The following is a 21311-nucleotide window of genomic DNA, read 5'->3' as shown; positions in this document are numbered from 1 at the left end:
TATTTGTATTTGCATTGTTTTTCACCATAACCTGCTACAAGATTACCGAATATAGTTCTCTGTGCTATACAGTGTAACCTTGTTTATCTATTTTATATGTACCACTCAGTATTTTCAAATCTCGGACTCGCAATTTATCCCTTCCCACCGCCTTTTGCCCTGGTGACCATAAGTTTATTTACTATGTCTGTGAGTCTGTGTTTGATTTGTAAATAAGTTCAGTTTTCCTTGTCTTTTTTTTTTTTTTAAGATACCACATATGAGTGGTAGTGTATGGTATTTTTGTTTCTCTTTCTGGGTTACTTTACTTAGAATGCCATTCTCCAGGGCCATCCGTGTTGCTGCAAATGTCATTATTGTATTCTTTCTTAGGGCTGAGTAGTGTTCCGTTTTGTAAATATACCACGGCTTCTTTATGCAGTCATCTGTCGATGGACATTTAGGTTGTTTCCATATTTTGGCTCTTGTAAATAGTGCTGCTGTGACCACTGGGGTGCAGGTATGTTTTCGAATTAGAGTTCCCTCTGGATATACGCCCAGGAGTGGGGTTGCTGGACCGTATGGTAAATCTTTCTTTAGTCTTTTGAGGAATCTCAGTACTGTTTTGGTAATGGCTGCGGCAAACTACATTCCCACCAACAGTGTAGGAGAGTTCCCTTTTCTCCACAGCCTCTCCAGCATTGATAGTTTGTGGAATTCTGAATGAGAACCATTATGACTGGTGTCAGGGGATACCTCAGTGTAGTGTTGATTTGCGTTTCTCTGAGAATTAGTGGTACACAGCATTTTTTCATGTGCCTATTGGCCATTTGTGTTTTTTCATTGGAGAGTTGCTTGTTTAGTTCTGCCCATTTTTGGATTGGGTTGTTTTGTTTTTTTTCTTATTAAGTTGTGGGGGCTCTTTATATATTCTAGAAATTAATCCCTTGTTAGTCTCGTCTTTTTGAAATATTTTCTTCCATTATCTAAGTAGTCATATTGTTTTGCTTACGGTTTCCTTTGCTGTACAAAAGCTTGTGAGTTTAATTAGGTCCCTTTTGTTTATTTTTGCTTTTATTTCTGTTGCTTGGGTTGAGTCTCCTAGGAGGACATTGCTGAGATGTACGTCCGATACTATTTTGCCTAAGAGTTTTATAGTGTCTTGTTTTATGTTTAAGGCTTTTGGCAATTTATGAATTGTTTTTTAGACTCATAGCACGAAGGTTTTACTCGATGTTCCCTTTATTTCATTTCTTTGTCCGTCAACCTAGTTTTGTGTCCCTCAACCCACTCTGTTTCCTTCCTGGCTCTTGACTGACTTGAACAGAAACTAGACTTTGAAAAAATTCTGAACTTAGGAGTCTGCTAGACCCTTGGGTATTTATGGCTCCATGAAACCGAGCGTTTGAAATGAAGATTGTGTGTTCCGTTCTGTCTGCACAGCATTCGTAAGGAAGCAGTCCTTTTGTGCCAACCAATCTCCAGCAGGACCAGCCTTACTAATGATCATTTCTGCTGGAAAGCCCCAGTCCGTCAAAAAATGATCATGCAGCCCATGTGTCTAAGAAGAGAAATCACTCGTTTCTGTTTCTCAATGTATTATATTGTTGCTAAGTATTTAACTTTGACTTTTTAAATGATTGTAATATAGTATTTGAACAAGTAGTACCTTTGCATGGTTCAGAGTGATACTGTGCGAAGTGGAATATGCCGTCATGAGTCCTCCTCCCATCTCTTTTCCCCTGTCATCCGAATCCTCTTCCCCACAGGAAACCATTGTTTTTTGTTGCATTTAAACCTTTTTGGAGATGTGTTACACAGCTTAATACTAACGGAATCTGTCTTCATGTATGAAAATGCTTTTAGGTTTTTTTCTGGTTAAATCTAATATACTTTCCAATATATTGTTGTTTCCGTGTCTTGTGTGTATCGGAGGGTGATGGGTGTATATTGATGGATAGTTTGTGAGTGTGTGCATAAGGATTTTGTGTGTATTAAAGCATTCAGGGATTCTCTTTGTGTTACTTCTGGAATGAAATGGTTGAAGAACCTGGTGGAATTGCTTGTCTGTGTTTTCAATATTTGTGAGGTAGTCTTTCGTACATTTAGTAATGTGAGTTGTTTGTGACTGTATTTAGGTTTATGGGGCTTATGGGTGTGTATTCTGAGAGACTGGAGATGTTTCGTGTGTGTATTTGCAAACAGAGGCTGTGTGGTTTGTGTGGTGAGGAATTTTGAAATACATGTATTTTAGGACTTTGGGATTGTGTGTCAGTATTTTGGGGGTTGGTTCCTGAGTCAGTTGTACACTTGGTGAGTTTTTAGGGCCTGTGTGTCTATAGAGTATTTGTTGTGCACATATGTGTGGTGTGCATGGGTTTATATTCGAGCACATTCAAGGTGGGTATGGATTTGTATAAGAAACAAGGCAGTAAGAGGTGGTTTCTATGTCTGTTTGGATTTCAGGTAGCAGTTGTATGGGTGTGTTTAGTGTATATTGTATGTTCTGAAATATGTTCTGGCAATGTCTAGTGTGGTTTTGTTTGTTCATTTGGAGTGAGAGTTCAGGGTTTTAGTCAGGGTGCACTTGGATTTTGTGCACATATTCATATGAAAGGGGATGGGGTGCCCTGGAACTGGCTTGTACTAGCTTGGGATGGTCAGTGGTGCATCTCTCTTCCCAGCTCTGTGACGCTGAAATTAAGTCATGTTGAGAATAACTACACCAGGTAAACTGTGAAACTCCATAATGAAAGCTTTCCTACCCACCCCTGGACAGTATTTTATTAAGCATTCATTAGCATTCATCACTGGGTGTGTGTGTGTGTGTGTGTGTTGGGAAGGAGGGAAGGGGCTTCTGGCTCACGGTTTGCTCTGCTAACACGCCCCCTTTTCTCACTCTGTCTCAGACTGTGCCATCAGCAGGTGGTGGAAAGAAGCCACACCCCCGTTGCTGAACTGTTTGACAACGCCGATCATCAGGTAGGGGATGACATCCACCTGCAGAGAGTGGCGAGGGCAGAAGAAGGGCTGCTGGGGCCACGCTGAAGATGCGGGCCCAGGGATGGGCGTCCGTAGTCAGCGCCAGCTTCCGGGATAGGAGGGGAAGGGCCAGGCTGCTGAGTCGGGTCGCTGCCCAGTGTTAGCGTGAATGCTGGCTCAGAGCCTCCCGGTGTTCTCTCCGTCACTGCCTTTGGTGCCCCTCCCCTGCATGGGCTCACAACCCAGGTCCCCCAGCCTCACACCCCGGCCCTCAGACCTAAACCAGGGTTTAAAGCTTCGGTACCTGCTGTTGCCGTGGAGGGGCCATCTTCAGCTCCGGGGCCGCCATGGACACGTCTTGAATTTCCATCACGTTTACGTGCTCTGATTGAGCCAGGAGAGAAGAGGCCTTCAGAGGGAGCCATCCTATCTGTTTGGGCTGGGGGCCAGCAGCCTAAGAATTAAGTTTCTAGGAGAGCTAGGACAGTGACCAGGACCCCTGCTGGCAGCTCTGGACACGGCGGTGGAGGAGGGCGATGGGAGGACCAGGTGCCAGCCCTGTCAGGCGCGTTCCACCCTGGATGAGGGGGTGCACAGGCACTCAGACCCGCAGATGTCAGCGCGTGTCCCGGAGAGAGACCTCAATTGAAGGTCTGTCCAGACGCGCTTGCGTTAGAGGGAGCTCCCAGGAGTGGCTTTTACATTCCCTGTGTAGGACATTTACGTACCGCACTGTCTCCAGATGCCCATCCGGCCGACTGAACTGTTCTCAGAGGGATCGTTCCGTGTTCGGTCCCTGCGCTCCTGACTCTGCCCTGACTCATTGGCCCTAAAATGCCCAACTCCCACCGCCAGGTTAGGACTCTTCCCCTGGCCTTACCTTTGACGTTATAAGCAGTCCACTTACAAAACACAGTGAAAAGGAAAGGCTTAGGAAGAGTAAACAATAGTCTACAGCGTATATTGAAGTGAAGAAAACAACTCATTTCAGGATTCAAATGCCAGTTTGAAGTGAAGTAGCTCATAGGGAAATGTCACATCGGTGGGTTCTTTATTTGAGGACGGAGCAGGCGTGTCCTTCCGTTACCACTGTGCTCCATCCGTCCATCTGTCTCTACGATGAGAGTCCTAGGATGTGCCATGTATCAGGGTCAGCCTCTGTGAGGAGCTGACCGCTGGGATCGTGTGTCCTCCTGTGGGAGCAGGGACCAGGTGGTCTGGGAGGCCCGGCTTCAAGACACGGGGTGGTCAGGGTTACTGGGGTGCCCGCTGTGTGGCCCACAAGCGTCCTCGAATCCTGAAACAGGAGGGGCCCTGAGGGGCTCTGCAACCTCCCAGGGTGGGGTTCAGAACGTGGATGTCTGCCTCGGGGTACGATTTTATGTCTCACCTGCGATTCCTTCCCCATAGATCCGAAGTCTTCAATCCTAATGGTCTTGTTTATAGGGGGAACTTGAGTGGAGAAAGTGAGTTACTCTGCATGCTTTTATGTTGGTGCAGTCTGGGCGTTAACAGTCTTGCAGTCTTAGTCTTAACCAGTCGTGCCGTGTGCTGCCTGGGTACCAGGGTGGCCCCCAGAGGTAAGGGGCTCCACAGATATGAGATAGGCCTGTCTGCAGGAGATGTAGTTTGTTTTTCGCAAATGGCATTCAGCGTCTTGCGGAGCTGAGAGTGGGACAACTGTAGGGGTAGGTGACAGTGAAATGGGAGTTAATTACTTCTGCGTGTGTCAGAAGGCCAGAGAGGGTTTCTTTGGTGTCCTGGGTGCAGCCCTGCGAGGCTGTCACCTGAGCAGCCTCCCATCATCACCCCCTAAGAGCATCCAGGGTCTCGTGGGTGCTGCTCCAACTAATGGTGAGTGGTCTGAGCTCTTAGTCTCTGAAGACCGGCCTGAGGGACTGAAAGATCATGACTCGTTAATGTAAAAACTGCACACGACTAACTCTTCCCTAAGGCTCATCCATGCTTTGTATAAGTCTGAATGTGTCCCGTCAAAGCCTACGGTACAGATTATATGACAGGAACCACAGGTCGCTGACAAGGAGGCACGTTAGAGCGGTGTGTCCAAAAGCCACCGTAACACGACGGAGAGCCTGAGGGCCAGGGGCCAGCCCCGGTCAGTCTGTAGTGAGAGACCTCCCATGGATGCTGGTGCTCCATCCATCCTGCTGAGGACAGGGCTCCGAGGAGCCAGGACCGAGGTGGACAGAGGGCTGCATCCAGGACCTCCCTCCCTCCCCGCCGCTCACCTCTGATCGTGCAGGGTCCATTTATAGTGACCGGGAGCTTCCAAGCTGTCAGCCACACCTGGACCCACATTGTCCAGTGCCGTGGCTGACACTGCACAGGCCGAGGAGGGCTCCACTTGTGGCCGGCGTTAATACATGGCAGGCTGTGAAGACCTAGACACAGAAGTGGCTATGGGATATCTTATCCATGTCCACGTATTTTTTTTTCCTTCATTTTTGGTTTTTTTTTGGGGGGGTTAGATAAATATGTTTATTTTTATTGGAGGTACTGGGGATTGAACCCAGGACCTCGTGCACGCTACGCCCATACTCTACCCTTGAGCGCCACCCTCTCCACGCTGGTCGACGTATTAATAATGCACTGAGTCAGCTGTTTGCTGGGTAGGTGTTGGGTTAAGTGAAACGTTCTATCAACACTAACCTCACCTATCTGTTTTCACTCGCAGTGTGACTGGTAGTCTCATCTGAGATCATGCACGTGGCTCACAGGTGCGGCCCGCCTGGTGTTTCTGTGGCAGGGACAGACCTAGACTGTTCCGCAGTGCCCTCTGCATTTGGGTTCCCCCTTCTGTCACCGCCCAGCCCGCAGGTTAGGAGACACAGATGAGGAACAGGAGTATCAGGCTTTGAGGGTACTCTGAAGCCAGATCTGAGCGCTGTTGTTTTTGCATTTCTGCTGAGAGTTACACGGACTGCCGGGCCTCATCCAAGAAATGAATTCTGTGCTCAGATCATGTTGCCCCTGCATAGGCAACCCAGCTCTGCTTTGGTGAGCACGCTGCTCCCCTGAAAGGCTATCCCAGCGCCCCGCTGTACAGGCTGCCCATAATCTGGGCTCCCTGTTGTCCGGGCTTTTGTCTCCTTGTTTTCTGTGGATACAGAAATGTGCAGTGCGTCCGGCCTGATCTTCCCTTTACAGCTCTGTTCTGTGCATGCTGGTGGGCCTGCCGAGCCTGAGGATCAGCAGCGGCTTTGAGGAACTGCTGCCAGGGGTCTGGTGAGAGGAGGGACCACCGTATAACCCTCTCCCGCCCCTGGAAGTCTTGCTGACAACTTTTGCTGGCAGACGTTCTGTTGTTTTGTGTACAAGTTCTGCTCTTGAGCATGTCTGAAATGCTTGTGCCTCATATGGAATAAGATGCCTGAAAAAGGGGGAGTCTGGTTTTATTTCCTTCCACTGTGCCAGAGCTAACTATTCAATAATGCATTCTTTGACCAATGAATTGAACGTCAACTCTGTTGTATTGTGGTCTCATGTAAACTGATCCCTTCAGTGGTTCTGGAGAACCATCCCACGGCCCTGTTGGTCTTCCACGTGCCAGCATCACATTGGTACCAGCTATATGTATAGTGTGTTTTGTGGCCACATTCACGTGTGCCTCGTGACTCCGGGGCAGAGGAAGATTTGGGTGGATGAACGATGGGGCAGGGGGCAGGAAGGTCTGGTGGAGGCTGGAGGGAGGAGTGAGGTGAAAAAGGACCCAAAGTCCATCGCGTTCCATAAAATGACTCCTCTGTGCATGCAGAATTTTGAAAACTTACTCAACAAGTGAACGAGTAGCATCCAAGGAATAAGGCACTAAACAGAGAACAAGTTTATCACGGGGGGAGTGAAAAGATAACACATTGCACTTGCTTAGCCTGTGTGTCGAGGACTTGCTGTGGCGTGTGGTGACTTTGTACATGGCGAGATGCACGTGCCCTTGGCCTGTGCAGATGTTACTGTATCCAGGCACCCTGTGTCTGATGGCTGCCCTCAGGCCCTCACACCTGGGCACCGATTCAGGCCCCCTGGACAGCAGCACCCGATGTCCCCCAGATGCCTTCTGGCTCCCTGAAAGCCCTGTGTCCCCCCACATGCCCTCTGTGCCGGTTTGCACAGTGCTGCCCGAGCTGGACCGGCCCCACTCTCGCTGGGAGCCCGATGAGGTCGGGGCCTGTGCTTCCCCTTCCATGGCCCCGGCCCCACCCACACGGCAGGTGGAGGTGTGCCTTGAGCTTTGTGCACCTGACCCCACACGGGACTGACAACTGACAGACTCACATGAGGAAGCTGGGCCCAGGAGGTGGGAGGTGGGTGTAAGTGCTGCGGGCACAGGGCTGTCCTGTCGCTCTGTGCCCCACAGAGTCCTCCTTGGGTGGCTGCTGGTGGCCTGGCCTGCTTCATGCGTGGCAGTCATGCTCGGGTGGGGTTCATGCGTTTCGCAGGGCAGGCTCATTTGGCCCCCAGACAGCTGTGTGACTGGAGGCTCTGCAGGAATAACCGGACCACACATTTCTTCTCTGTGGTCCGTGGAAGGCGAACCAGGAGGCTCCCTGGGGGAGCAGGATGGGGAGCAGGCCGGGTAGGAAGGAGAGCGGAGGATGGGGAGCAGCTGGTCCTGCCACAGGGGAGGTGTCTGCTCACTGTGAGTCGTGTTCCTCCTGGGCGATACGGGTCCTGTAGTCATGGGGGTCGGCTGCTTGTGATAGGCTGTCCCTGGGGTTTGCAGGCGGTCCTAGCTGACTGCAGGTTGGTGTTTCCCAGCAGCAGGTGAACCAGGTCCTAGCGCTGACCCAGAATCTGTGCCTGCTGGTCTGATCTGCTTTCTTACTGGGAAAGGTTGAGGAGGGAAGGCTCAGGACCGCAGCTGTGCCTGGCAGTGTCTAGTGCTGATGCCCTCTGGGCCTTAATGGGCCATAGCCCCACAGGAGTGGGTTTTGACAGGGGAGCTTGGGTAGGGGCGGGGGCAGTGCCAATTCTTGTAGGTGCCCGTGGACGTGAAAATCGTTTGTCTCCCGAAATTTTCCTTGAACTCTTCCAGCCAGAAGAGCAGGTGACGCTGGCCAGATGGCTTCTTCTGATGTTTCAGATCGTGTTGGCGCCTGTCCTCACCCTGCTGCAAGCTCCCCACTCCTCTGGGATACGGCAGGCGTTTGGCATCATTATAATTTCTCATGTGCTGCTGTGACCCAGAAGAGAGACAGTGTTCCTTGCAGAGCTGTTCACGTTTAATAGACACCAGGAAGTTTGAAAGCACAGAGCGACTGCATCCGCGTCAGTCAGAGCCCAGAGGCGGTGGCCAGCAGGGGTGGGAAGGCCACGTGACGGCTCCTAGTGCCCTGACCGGGGAGGGGGTGATAGTAATGCGCGAGCTCTCCAGTGTCACCTGTCATGAAAGGCAAGTCCGTAGCTGCTTCCTTCAGGCACGTGCCAGTCGAGCTGTGTGTAGTGGGAAACAGAGATGCTGAAACAGCTGTGGGCTGCCCTGGGAGGCACCGGCAGTCACTCCCCGTCTGCCTCCTCCCTGCCCTCCTGGGTGATAGCCCCTTGTGCAGGTGGTCCCAGCCAGGTCACTGGGACCGGTGCCTGGGGTCAGGTGAGTTCCCTCCCTGCAGAGTCTGCCTGCTTCGGTCCTCGTCACCACCTCACTGCATCTCACGCAGGTTCACCCCCTCCCCCTGCCTCTGTGGGTCGTTAGGAACCGTCCAATTAGAAAGAGCAAAGAGCGTGTGCTGGCAGTGGCCTGGGCGCTGGCTGTTTCAGCAGGTGGGATGGAGCTGGACCTTGGTTGCTGTGTTGAAGGGATTTTAGAGTTGAGCTCTGGGACCGAGCAAGTTTCTGTCCTGCTGGAGCATGGACCTCTTGTCCAGTGTTGCTCTGTCAGATGGGTGCGGCCAGTCCCTATCCAGCTTATGACCGAGGGTTAGACACTCAGGGTGTGAGGCAGTCACCTGTGTCCACGTCACGTCCCAGCTTCCTTCATCACTGGACCTGTCAGCCAGGCCTCCATCCCGGTGACCGTGTGACCAGAGGTGGACAGCGGGAGCCCACGCCCGTTGCGGACGGCACACGTGGGTTGCCGCCTGCTGTCACCAGACACCATGGCATCCTAAGCTGGAGAGCCTGAATTGCCCATGGGAGCAGTCGAGCTGGAGGTGCTGCTGCCTGTGGGGAGGGGAGGTAGGGGTCGGGGGTCCTGGGTGCCGGTCGGAGGCCGTGTCTGGGAGGCTGGGCCTGTGCTCAGACGTGGGCCTGCCTCCCTGCCCGCTGCCCAGCTCCTCACGCCTGTTCAGGACCAGGGGTGGGCACCACCATCTGCACACTGTGCCCCCTTCCAGGCCCCACAGGGTGGCTCGAGTGCCCCTGCCCCGTCGCCACTCACAGACATGGAGTGACAGTCCCCGGGTTAGGCCCGCTCACGGGCGGGCATGCTGGTGGACAGCGGTCAGTAGGCAGAAGATACAGACACTCCTTGGCCGACACGGCTTTCTGCGTTTGTTTTGGTCGCCCCACCTCCCCGTTTTCCCTCACCGCCACTGTGCAGCCCCTGCAACCAGATGCTTTGACTCTCCCCGTTTCCAAGGCTCGACCCTGCCACTAGGAGGGGCTGAGGGGCTTGCCCAGGACCCTGCAGGTGAGCAGGAACAGGGCCAGCTCCTCATCCTCCCTCCAGAGCCCTGAGGCCCTCGGTGACTGCGTGGCTGGGTTTGTGTGATCCCCAGGCACCGAGGGGCCCACCCTGGGCAGGGCCCATCCTCCATCCCTGCCCAGCTCTAAGGCGCCTTCCTCCTCGGGGGAGAGGAGCTCCTCACCCTGCACCGCACCCCTGAATGAGCCCACACAGGAGAACCTTCAGGCCCACATCCTGCACAGCTGGATACTGAAAGGGAGAAGAGTGGGGCCGGCGTGTTCCACGGCCCGAGGGATGCCCACTGCGGGGCCTTGTCCCACTGCTGAACGGCGCCTTGTCATGGCCCGAGTGGGCCCAGCTGCCTGCGTCCTGTCCCCGTGGCCCCAGCCAGGCTGTGCCCTGGAGACCCTGCGGTGTCAGGACCAACGCCCTCGGCAGCAGAGCTCCTCGTGAGGATGAGGTGGCTGAGCCACACCGTGTCCTGAGTGCTGTCCCATCGTGGGGTCAGGGAGCCAGCTGGCAAGTGCTTCCCCCAGAGAGGTGAGGCCAGCTGGGCTGGGAGTCAGGGGCTTGGCTCTTCAGGGTTTGATTCCAAGAGGCCCAGCATTTTCTTTTTTTCCGGATGGCACGACTTGTTATTTTCTACTAGGAAAACGCAAAAGGATTTGCAAACTGCTGGGTAGAAGAATGTGTAAAGGTCAGAGTTCGATTTTTGTTCTCGGTGTCTGACCTGTGTGACCTTGTTTAATCCTCTGACTAATTGTGATGTCGTGCCAGCATCCCTGTTTTGTTGATCAGCGGTTGTGTACAGTGAAGCTGCATACCTAGTACCTCCCAGTATTTTCTTAATATTCGTATAGGCCGGTTTTTGTTTTCCCAGTTCTCCCGGCTCGGCTGGGTGGGAGTGGGTTGAGTAAGCAGGCAGGCATCACTCTCTCCCCCTCCCTGAGTGACCGAGGCCTGAGTGACCGGCCACCCTTCACGAGGACAGGGGACTTTGTGAGACGTCCATCTGTCTGTCCAGCTGGGCAGCAAGGATCCAGGGGAGGGCAGGTGCACCGCTGGCTGGGGGATGCTCCTGGTGGTTTTCCTGGGCAGCTGATTCAGGCCCCTGTGGACGTGTCCCAGCAGATGTCGACACGGGGCTGGACAGGGGACTGGGAGCGTTCGCCACCTTCCTTTATTGTTCAGATTGCTTTGATTTTTTTGGTCCCTTCTTTTGACGTGTGCTTGGCAAGAAGCAGTTGAAGGCATGCGCTCCAAGGGCCCTGCCACCTATAGGTGTGACCGTAGGGGAAGGGGGTCACCATGCCAAGCTGTCCAGTGGCTGGCAGCAGGCTGAGCATGGGTGGAAGCTGCAAGACTGGCTTCAAGGCCCTGGGGGTTTTGCACACAGTAGCAGACGTAGTTACCGTCCAGGGTCTTCCTTCTAATGTAAGTTGACTGTGAAATAAATGCACAGCCTAAAAGTCGAGAGTTATGTCTTACTCGGGGGACATTTCTGAGGACTGGAACCCCTTTGAGCCCAGGATGACAGCCTGTCATAGCCCTCTGAGAGACTGCTTCAAAGAGGTAGGGGAGCAGCCAGGATATATCGGAGTTTTACAACAAAGACCAGATAGTGGGAACACTGAAAGATTACTGTAAACTAAAGAAAGCCAGACACCTCAAGTTAAAGAATCTAGTGCTTTTCTGTGTATGGGAAGGAGCAAATGTCTGGGCTTATTGTAGTTGTCCCTTTGACCTGCACCTGGCCATCTAGGGCCTGTATCCTGTTATGTCACATCCTGAGCTCCCTCAGGGGACACCACTGGGGTTGATTGCAGAGGCCAGGCTGCCTGCTTGTCTGCATCCTGAGTTGGCTGATGACTTGATGGCCACAGCATTCTTTGTTTACTTATATGGCTTGCGGTGTTTTTCGTTCACATGTAGTTTTGTCAAGTGAGGTGCACACCAGGTGCGTGTCCTTTCGGACTCAAGTGCGTGAGAGTCAGAGAACTGGGCAGGGCACTGTCCCTGGGGGCTGGGCCGGGGGAGAGGGCCAGAACCACACCAGAGACTCCTCTGTGCCTGCTTGAAAAAGTGCCAGTGTTTAGGGGCCGCATAAAAAGAGACAGTGGCAGGAAAGTGCCCAGGCTGGCAACTGTGGAAGAAGAATTCTGAGGTTATGATTAACATCAAACTAGGGCTGTGAACGGGGGTGCTTGTAATCCTTCCAAATTGGGGTCAAATTTACATCTGAATGACTCATCAAGTCAAGATTGCCCTGGAATGTGTGGTTGCCTTCTTATTTTCAGGTAACAGTTAGTTGCATTTTCATTCACCCAGCATTCTTACAATTAACACTACTTGCCAGCTGCCCTTCTCCTGACTTGTCCTAGCCTGGATTTTTGAGTTGGCATCGCCCACACTGTTGGCATCACCCCCATGGAGCCTGTGCGGGAGCCCAGCATGGCACCTGGCAGACTCTGAGCTCTCAAGTCTCTGGCTGACTCAGCCCTCACAAGGCAAGAAAGGTTTTGTTTGCACTTCCCAGGATTAAAAAATTACAACTTAAATTACTTTTCAGAAGATGGGAGACCACTTAAAAATCTGATTTTTTTCTAGGAGATAAGTTGGGAGTTGTGCCCAGATGGGGCCACGTTACCGAATAGCAGTAGGGGTCTGCAGGAGGCAGAAAAGTGGTCCCTCAGGACGTCCACATTCTAATCCCTGGAACCTGTGAATGTGTTACTTTACGTGGTAAAGGGACTTTGCAGGTTTGACTAAATTAAGGTCCTTCAGATAGGGAGATGATCATTGTTGATCTGGGTAGGCCCTAGAGGTTATCATAAGGTTCTTAATGAGAGAATCAGGAGGGCAGAGAGGAGCGAAGATGCTGTACTGATGATGTAGGAGAGGAAGAGCTTTTCCTCTACTCTTAGGTTCATTTTCTGGGGCTGTGAATTAAACTGACAACAGATTAACAGGGGAAAAGATATACAAATTGTAATATCGTTACATGCGTGGGGGCTTTAGGCAAAAGAAGTAAAAACCCAAAGAAGCAGTTAGGCTTAGGGCTTATATATCATTGTAACAAAGGGCGATAAACTATGAAGTGACAGGACGAAGGGAGGGGGGTTGAGTTCCTTGGAAAGTAAACTGTGGGAAGGTGACCAGGAAGGTAGGGTAGGTGAAGAATGTTTAGGAAGGGTGTTATGCAGGCGCATCTCAGTGCCGTCCCTGGTCCACTCTTACAGAGAGAAATGTATGTCCTGCTTTCAGGCAGCTGGAGGAGGGCATTCCTCTTGTGTCTGCTGATCTCGGGTGCCTTCAGCTCAAAATACTCCTTATGCCAAAGTAGCCACTTTGGCTTGTCCTCTTCTCTGGCTTTGAGGTGGAGGAATGAGCCACCAGCCGAGGAATGCAGGAATCCTCTGGAAGCTGGAAGAGGCAAGGTGACAATTCTCCCTGGAGCCTCCGGAAGGAATGTAGCCAACCCTTGGGTTTTAGCCCAGTGAGTCCCACGTCACACTTCCGACCACCAGAACTGTTGGGATAACAAATTTGTGTTGTTTTAAGCCACCAAGCTTGTGGTGATTTATTTTACAGCAGCCATAGGAAACCAATGTCTTTCCCTTAAGAAGCGGTTTTGGGCTCAAGGGAGCTTCACAACCACTTACAGAGGCAAGATAAATGAAGCCCTTACCGAGCAGCAGAGAAAGTGTAGGATGTAGCGTGAAATTGCGTCATACAGGCCGGTGGTATTCAGACTTTAGGTAAGAATCACCTGGGGGCTTACACAGACACAGCTTGCGGAGACGCAGAGGGTGCGGGAGCCCACGGGACGGGGCTGTCGCTGCTGCTGGCCTGGGAGGGAGCTTTGTGTCACACCATCTAGACCGCAGTCACTGCCCGGTTTAGACCGAAGAGCAGCTCGGGAGCGGCTGGAAGAGCTGCTGGCTTGCAGAAGGTGGTAGGATTTAACAATGGCAGGGAAGGAGGGGGGGGTGTGTGTCCGGGGACACGTCGGGTGGGAGTGGGAAGTGCGCTGGGGCTCTGCCCTGACCTCAGCTTCTCAGAGAGGGCAGGAGCAGTCAGTGTTGGCCAAGCCGGCCAGCATCCTTTCCCACCCCAGGGGTCTGCCCAGGAGTGCACTGTGCATGGGGTGCTCATGCATTCGGCCCAGGCCCAGGCCATGGGGCCCCGGGTACGCACGACCGAGAGGACGCAGGACCGTGTGAATGAAACAGAAGGCGCGAGCAGGGCCCAGAGCCATCCTGACCAGAGGCCCTGTGGCCGCCCCATCCTTGGTGCTCGCCGGGCGGCTGCTGGTTTCCTGTGTGGGGCCCTGCAGTCCGGCTCTGGGACTTGGGGCACGACTTTTCCAGCTTGTGTTTCTGTGGGGTTCACTGTTTCAGCCCCGCAGTGGGGCCATGGGTTTCAAGAAGCATCTGTACAGCTATAGATTAGCTCTGTGTCGATGGTCAGCAAATGTGTTTCCTTTATGGATGTTTTTGGCTTGTTCTGTGCCTTTTCCTGAAAGCTAGAAGGCCTGAGTGTTAATGCCAGCAGCCCCGCCCCCTGCTCATCCTTACAGGGTTGGGTCTGCTGGAGGGCGTACCCCTGTGAACTTGGTTTTTGGTGGCAGTGCCCTCTCTGGGGTGGGATTTGACTGTGGTCTCAGCTGTGTGTGTATGGAAGGGGGTGGGGGTCTATGTAGGAACGAGCTTTTGGAAATTGTTACACTTTCCACCAGAGGTACTGTTGATAACTTTCCCTTTCAGGTGAAGACCGCATCAGGAGCCTCCCCCAGACCCCACCCTGAGGGAAAATCTCTCCCAGTAAACCAGGAGAGCTGTGACCCCGTCAGGTCTCTTTTTCTTTTAACCGATAGCACCTGTGTGTAGCTAGTTTGTTGGCTCCAGGGTTCTCAGTCAGCTCTTACTTTCTTTAAGAAAAACACACACATGAACACCCACACACACCCCACATTGCACACACACTGCACACACACCATACACACACCAATATGTTACGTGAGTCACACACAAACATGTATTCCAGCTGAGCTCAGGTCTCTTCTGGACATCAGCCTGGGTGTCACCCTGGAGTGTGTGGCTTAGAGATCTTGGTGGAAGAGGGATCCTTGGTCCCCAGGGTGACCAGCAGCCTCTTGCTGACGTCCTCACTTCTTGAGTTTTCTGGAGCCTGGCTGTCCAGACCCTGGCCCCTGGCCCCTGACCCCACCTTGCACTCAGCATCCCCAGTCACATGGTGGGAGTGGGGCAGCCGTGGAGTGGGAACCAGCAGACATGGGACAGGCTGTCTGACTGTGCAGGCTATGGAAGCCCACTTTTCAGATGTACCACTACATCTCCCAGCCATGGTCTGGCCCATCTTGGAACTCAGACAATTGGAGACGGCCCCCAGTCCTGCTCCCGCACGCCAGTGTTGCCTGTGTTCTTCACGCATAGAAGCCTGTTCTGGTGGGGGTGGGGGGTGCCTCTGGCGGAAGGGGTGAGTCAGCGAGGGCAGAGGTTCGGGAAGGGGAATGGGCTGCCGGTACTCCAGGGCTGTCTCCCATGTTCCCTGATGCTGCCCAGCCCTCCACTTCTGTCCACGTGCAGGGGAGCTGTTCTGACTCCTCTGTGACTCTTGTGTTTTGTAGAGAAGAGCCATGGAAAGGTTGGATGTCAGGGATCCCCAAACGCTGGTGTCTTCTCATTCACCCCAGTCCCTTGCACCTCTGAGTGACCGCCTCGTTGGCTCATGGCACCCCGGGGTGTCAGGTGCAGTGCTGGGTGGTGGTAGTGTGGCTGTGGGTGGGCACACCTGAGGCACGTTGGCCGAATGCCATCTTCCCTGCCCCGGAATGGAATATTACATGATACAGAGAGGGCACGTTTTCTGCATCCATTCCTCCATCAGTGAGCACTTGGGATGCTTCCACCCTTTGGCTTGTGAATAAGGCTGCCATGAACATGGGTGTGCAAATACCTATTTGAGACCCCGCTTTCAGTTCATTTGAGTGTAGACTTGGAAGTGGAATTAATAGATTATGTGGCAATTCTGTGTCTAATGTTTTGAGGAACGTCCACGTGGTTTCCCACAGTAGCTGCACCGTGTCATACTTCCACCCCAAGTGCACCAGGGTTCCCGTGTCTCTACACTCTTACCGACACTTGTTTTCTGGTTTTTTGCTAGTAGCTACCTTATAAGGAGCATGAGGTGATTGTTTTTGCATTTCATTAAAGCCTCAGTTTGGAAACTAACCTAATTTTCCTGTGGTTATCAAGCGTCAATCTGCAGCACCAGATCCGTGCCTGTTTTCCGGGACATGCGAGTCCCCAGAGTGCATCTCGTGCTGCTTTGTTGACCAGAAACTCAAGGGAGAGCACAGAGGAGGCAGAGCTGAATGCCAGCCCACAGTCATGGGTGTGAGGCCCGTCTCTCCCCGTGCTGGCTCAGACCCAGCCGCTGGCTGGCTGGGGACACTGCTCCAGGACGTGGTTGAAGAGGACACTGCGCTGACCCTCCTGGGACCTTTCAGGTTGAAAAGAGTCAGCCAGGTTGTGTTCGGGGCTTCGCACTCACCCTCTGTCCCGGGACCTCTCGTTGCCCGTGTCTTGCCTTCAGCGGCTTCCATGTGGGCCAGGATCGTGGGTTGCACAGGGGTTCTGCCTGCCTCGGCCTCCGCTCTCGCCCATCTCCTCAGCCTCTTTGCATGTGGGCACAGGTGTACGCAGGTGTGATGTGTCCATGCGGACACGTGTGCGAGGTCCTTCTGAATATGCACCTGTCAGCCCAGGCTTCGTGTTGCTCTTGGAGTCCCCGTGGGTACACAGGCTGCTTCTGTGGGAGCTCTGTCAGGGGCGTTTCCAAGCTCTCATCCAGGAGGCAGCCCGGGACTCCCTGGGAGGGGAAACGGGCCCTGGAGGCTGCTGGAGATGCTGCAGAGATGGAAAAGCACCCTGTTTCCTCAGGTCCTTCACTCATCTGAGCAGGACTCAAAGCCACCATCCTATCCGGCCACAGATTTTCCCAAGGAATTCTAAGGAGCCACAGGTGAGTGGTGGCAACCTGTTGATCCCTGTGTTTGATGGAGAATTCTCCTGGCAGGAAGCAGCAGGGCTGTGTGTGGGTCACTGGGTGAGGGGTACAGAGCCTGACCAGGCTCTCCTTCTGCCTCGACGAAGGGGAACTGAAGCCTGGAATGGGCAGGAATGTGGAGGGAAGCCCTGGCTGCCAAAGTCTTAGGGGTGCACTTGGTGGTGTGGGGTGTGCGTTCCAGTCTTCCCACTTCCGTGCTCCCCTGTCCTGGGTGCACCGCTCAGCCCCGTGGGCTTCCCATTGGTTTCACATTCTCGCCGTCACTAGGAGAGGATGCCGGAGGGTGACCGCTTACATCTTAGTGTTCCAGGGCTCTCGCCGCGTCAGGCATGATTTCATCCGCTGTTAACAGCCTCTCCCCTCGGATGTGGGCTCCCAGGTCCCCCTGAGGTCCCATCCTGGCTCTCCAGGTGTGGGCAGCGCTGCCCAGAGGAGCACGGGGAGCTGCGCGGTTGGCACTGGCCGTGCTCTGCTGGCCCTGAGCCCTGATTCTGTCTTGTTTGCACAGAGCCCGTGGGCATTTGCCCCTGGGCCGTTCCTCGCATGAGCATTGACTGGGGCTTTCATCCCCCCAGACTCCAGACTCCAGTGTTGTGGGATTGGGGGCTGTGGGCCTCTCACAGGGCCATCCTGACATGGGCCTCAGTGGGTGGGGGTGGAGGCGTGGCAGAGCTGTGCGTGGCCAGGCTCAGGAGGCCCCTGCTCTGTACCAGTCCCTCTCCCATTATGGACTCTAATGGCCCTTCCTTCATGTCTTCAGAGACACATACTCCAACCACTTAAAAACTTGCTAATCTGATGGCAGCCACATCCTACATTGGTGAGGGCCACTTGATTTATATTCTTGGAGAGACAGCATTCTCAGGAGAGCCACAGCTGACTCATCCCAGTGACTGAGTGATGTAGAGGTGAGTCAACAAAGTGGTTACTGAGTGAATGCAGGCGTGGAGGTGGCTGGCAGCCCTGGGCACCGCTCCTGCTGTCCCTGCATACGCTTCACTCTTGGGGTACGAGAGATAATGAGGGGCAGACAGGGCCGCAGAGTGGCCGGGACTGTGGTGTGGGCACCAGGAAGGCAGTGCAGGTCCCCACGTGTGCGTGGTACACTGGCAGGGCCAGGGCTTGCCTCTCCTGCCTGGCCTTGGCTTTCACTGGCTGCCTCTGTGCAACCCCAGGGCCCTCCTCCCTTCCATGGGGCTTCGTACACTTCTGCTTGGGAATACGATGTTAGGTCATTGCATGAGTCTGTTGCTCACATCACCAACACTTGTCCCCAGGTGTTCTCAGGCGAGCAGGTGCCACCTTGCAGGGTGACACCTTTTAGGACAAGACGTGAGAGTCACAGGCTGAGACCGGAGCTGCTTGGAGGTGCACAGAAGAGATGTATTTCTTGGGTGCCAAGGACAAGCTCTCTCCCTCTCTGACCAGTTTCTTTGGGGAAAAGTTGTAGAAAGAGCAAAATGTGAAACTTGGCAGAGCTGGTCTTTCTTAGCAGGATTAGGCAGCTACCTTGTGACAATCTCATTAAAGGCTTAGCAAAGGGCCCAGGCCGTTCTGTAGTAGATTTTAGTATTACCGCTGAATGTCGGTTAGGCCGTGCCAACTGGTGTTATCAGTCGCCCGTGCACTTTTTGAGGCCAGCTCCGTCTCACAGCTCAGGGGTCAAGTAGCTGACCTGGAGTCACACAGCTAGTAAGGGGACCCAGAGCTGGGACCCAGGCTGCTATGCCCAGCACCCGGACTGATTTAAAGCTCTCTGGGGGATAAAGGGATGGGGGCAGAGCAGCAGAGACGTGGAGGTGAATGAGGTGTGACACCGAGAGAGAAAGACTTGAGTAACCAGGGTTGCCCTGCAGACTAGAAAGTCCGGGTCCTGGTCTGAGGACTGGAAGTGCTGGGTGTGGCCCTGAGGATGGCAGGACTGCACTCTTGGGGGGACTCAGGGCCACCTTCCTCTTTGCTGTGGGGTGGCCTATGGGCAAATGCTGTTGTTTGGAAATGACATGACTGTTTTGTAAGAAAGATACAAAAAGAATGCATTTTCTAATGTAAACAAGTTAGAAAATACAGAGAAGTCCCAAGAAGATATTAAAGATGCCTCGGAAGTCCCCTGCCCAGAACTGAGCTCCCCCCACACCCGGCCCCCATCCTCTGCCTGCACAGTGGTCACTGCCAGCCTGCCTGGTGCCCTGGCTCTGAGATCAGATCCACTTGGCCCCAGTGAGCTCACCTGCAAAAGCAGGTGGTGCTGCCCTGCTGGGATCAGGGAGTCGGCTGCAGAGAGTGTTTCGAGTGGTGACGCCCACACCCAGAAGGGCGGGTGACTTGATGGCTTTTTTTTTCATTCCTTCGTGAATAAGCCTACATTTCAGTGCTGTTTTATCATCTCTTCTTTCCATCTAGTAATACATCGTGTCCGTCCGTACTTGTGAGTAAGCATTGGCTTGATGGTCTGTGCCGCCTGCTGGGCAGGCTGTAGTGTTGTATTTATTTAGCCAGTTCCTGTGAGTATACGTTTAGATGACAAGTTTTCACTTTTGTTAAAAGTGGAGCGGAGTGAACGTTCTGGGCTGGCGTCCTTTGGAACTTGTGGGATTGCGGAGTCCGAGGAAAGAAGCGTGGCAGAGCTTGTCAGTCTCCTGCAGAAAGCCAGGCCCGGCCCCGCCCTCACCAGTGAGCGGTAACTTTGTCCGAGGGCCACTTGCCCTGGGACAGTGTGATCCATGGGCCATGCTGTTGGCCAGGTTCCAGCCCTTGCCTGGAGGGGGAGGCTTTGCAGCTGGATAGCAGGCACCCCCAGGAAGACAGTACATTGTTTCCCACTGAAGACTGAGGGTCCTGTAAGCCACTGATAGTGGGATCCATGCAGGTGTGTGTTTGGTTGGAGTAGCGGGCAGGGAGGGCTGCCCAGTGTGGTTCTCCTTGGTTTTTTGGGACAGAAGAGGAATGACCCCAGGGACCTCCCAAAGGGGTGGGGGGAGTCAGGGGCAGGCCGGGCAAGCTGGGGCAGGCACTTCAAATTTGCGATCTGCAAGTCGAGAAGGTAGTGTGAAAAAAAAAAACTGGTTCTGAAATTTTGTGATGGATGTCCTTACCACTCAGTAGTTCCCTTCCCTGTGGCTGAAATGTTTCTAGAAACTTCTGCCACCTTTGGCTGCTTTGGGTGGAATTGCCATCCCACGCCTGGAGCCTGTCCCGGGCAGCCAGGCATTACCATCTCCTCCTGCAAAGCCACCCACTGGGTACTTCCCTCTGACCATGGGTTAGGATGAAGCAGCCACTCTAGAGATGTCTTTTCCAAAGTTTTGCAGCTACAGAGGTTGTCCCACCACTTGAGTTTTCAGAATGTCCCGTCTGAGACAGTTGATGTTGAACAGAAACCACATTCTTCTGGAGATGAATCTAGTCGCTCTTCATTCGCTGTGAGGACTGCAGTTTGTGTGAATCATTTCATTTCACTCATACCGTTTTTTAAAGCTGGTAAGAAAAGATGAGTGGCGTGCACTCCTGCGTGACCTGAATAGCAAAGTGCATTTATTTGGAAAGGCAGCTGCTGGAGGCTGGGACACACTGGTGGCCTGGAGATTCAGATGCAGCCGTCTTCGGTCAGAACCATCTTTTACAAAGTGTTTGCTAGACTCCTAACTTGGAACAATCTGAGATTTTGATGAGAAACTGGATTTAAAGGCGCCCAGGTGTATTTACTAACTCTATGTGGGCCACCTGGGTTAGGGTCTCCACTATGGGAGTGGGAGAATTGGCTTTCCATCCCTGAGGAGTGATGAGGTGTGTGTAGGGGGCAGGCCTGGGGTCAGACGCTGGGTTTCGGACACCAGCCTCACTGTTAGACACTGACGTGGCTTCTGGAAGTTTCCAAGCTTTCGCAGTAGTGTTCTTATCTGAGAAATAGAGGTGATGATGATAATGGTTGCTGGAAGGAAGAATCCCTGTGAGATGTCAGCACATTCCTGGGGTCACGGGTGCCCTGACTCACTCTCTTCTTGGCTCCAGGAGGGCTCCTGCAGCGACGATGGGGCAGTCAGTTCTCCCTCATGCGTCCCCTTGGCCTCTCACAGGTGAAGAGTGAGGCTAAGACTAAAGGTAACCAGAGGGGGAGGAGGTGACCATTGGCTGGGGAGGGGTCCCGCTGGGTGGGAGGAGCTGCCTCCAGTCCCATGTCAGGTGGTCAGATGCCTGGTGACCATTGTCGGTGGTGCCCTGGGACACACTGCTTCTTAGACCTGAGATAGATGACTTCTACACAGGGGCTGCTCCCCACCTCTCTCTGGGCTGCATACCAGCTTCCAGATCCAGACATGGGGTCCCATGGACCCGGAGGCCGTGAAGGATGCAGAAGGGCTGCTGGAAAGTAGACAGGGTGGGACCGTGTCAGCCCTGAGGGAAACCCTATTGGCCACTGACAGGGTCAAAGATTGGGATGAGAATTCTGCTTCTCCTGGTACCCCCACAGCCAGCTGGGGGTTGGATCTCATTTTCTGTTCCTTCAGGAGCACTTCCTCCCTGCAGACACCCATCACCCCCACACCTGGAGGTAGGGCTGGCATGAGTGTCATCAGGGTCCTTGATTGGGGTCGAGGTCCCAGTGCAGGGGAGC

At 53.4% G+C, this 21311-nt stretch overlaps 1 protein-coding gene across 1 annotated transcript in view; it reads left to right on the top strand.

Annotated features, from left to right (window-relative positions):
* The window catches only part of LOC140690056 (uncharacterized), a 60572-nt gene that overhangs the window by 20734 nt on the left and 18527 nt on the right, over window positions 1-21311 (top strand). The window contains exon 3 of the mRNA XM_072951577.1: window positions 2889-2961. Coding sequence (XP_072807678.1) covers window positions 2889-2961 — 73 coding nt within the window. The remainder of the gene's footprint in view (window positions 1-2888; window positions 2962-21311) is intronic.

The sequence above is a fragment of the Vicugna pacos genome, chromosome 28, assembly GCF_048564905.1.
Source record: "Vicugna pacos chromosome 28, VicPac4, whole genome shotgun sequence".
In the NCBI taxonomy this organism is placed as follows: Eukaryota; Metazoa; Chordata; class Mammalia; order Artiodactyla; family Camelidae; genus Vicugna; species Vicugna pacos.
The sequence above is the reverse complement of the archived record's forward strand: the minus strand, read 5'-3'. Positions and strand labels throughout refer to the sequence as shown.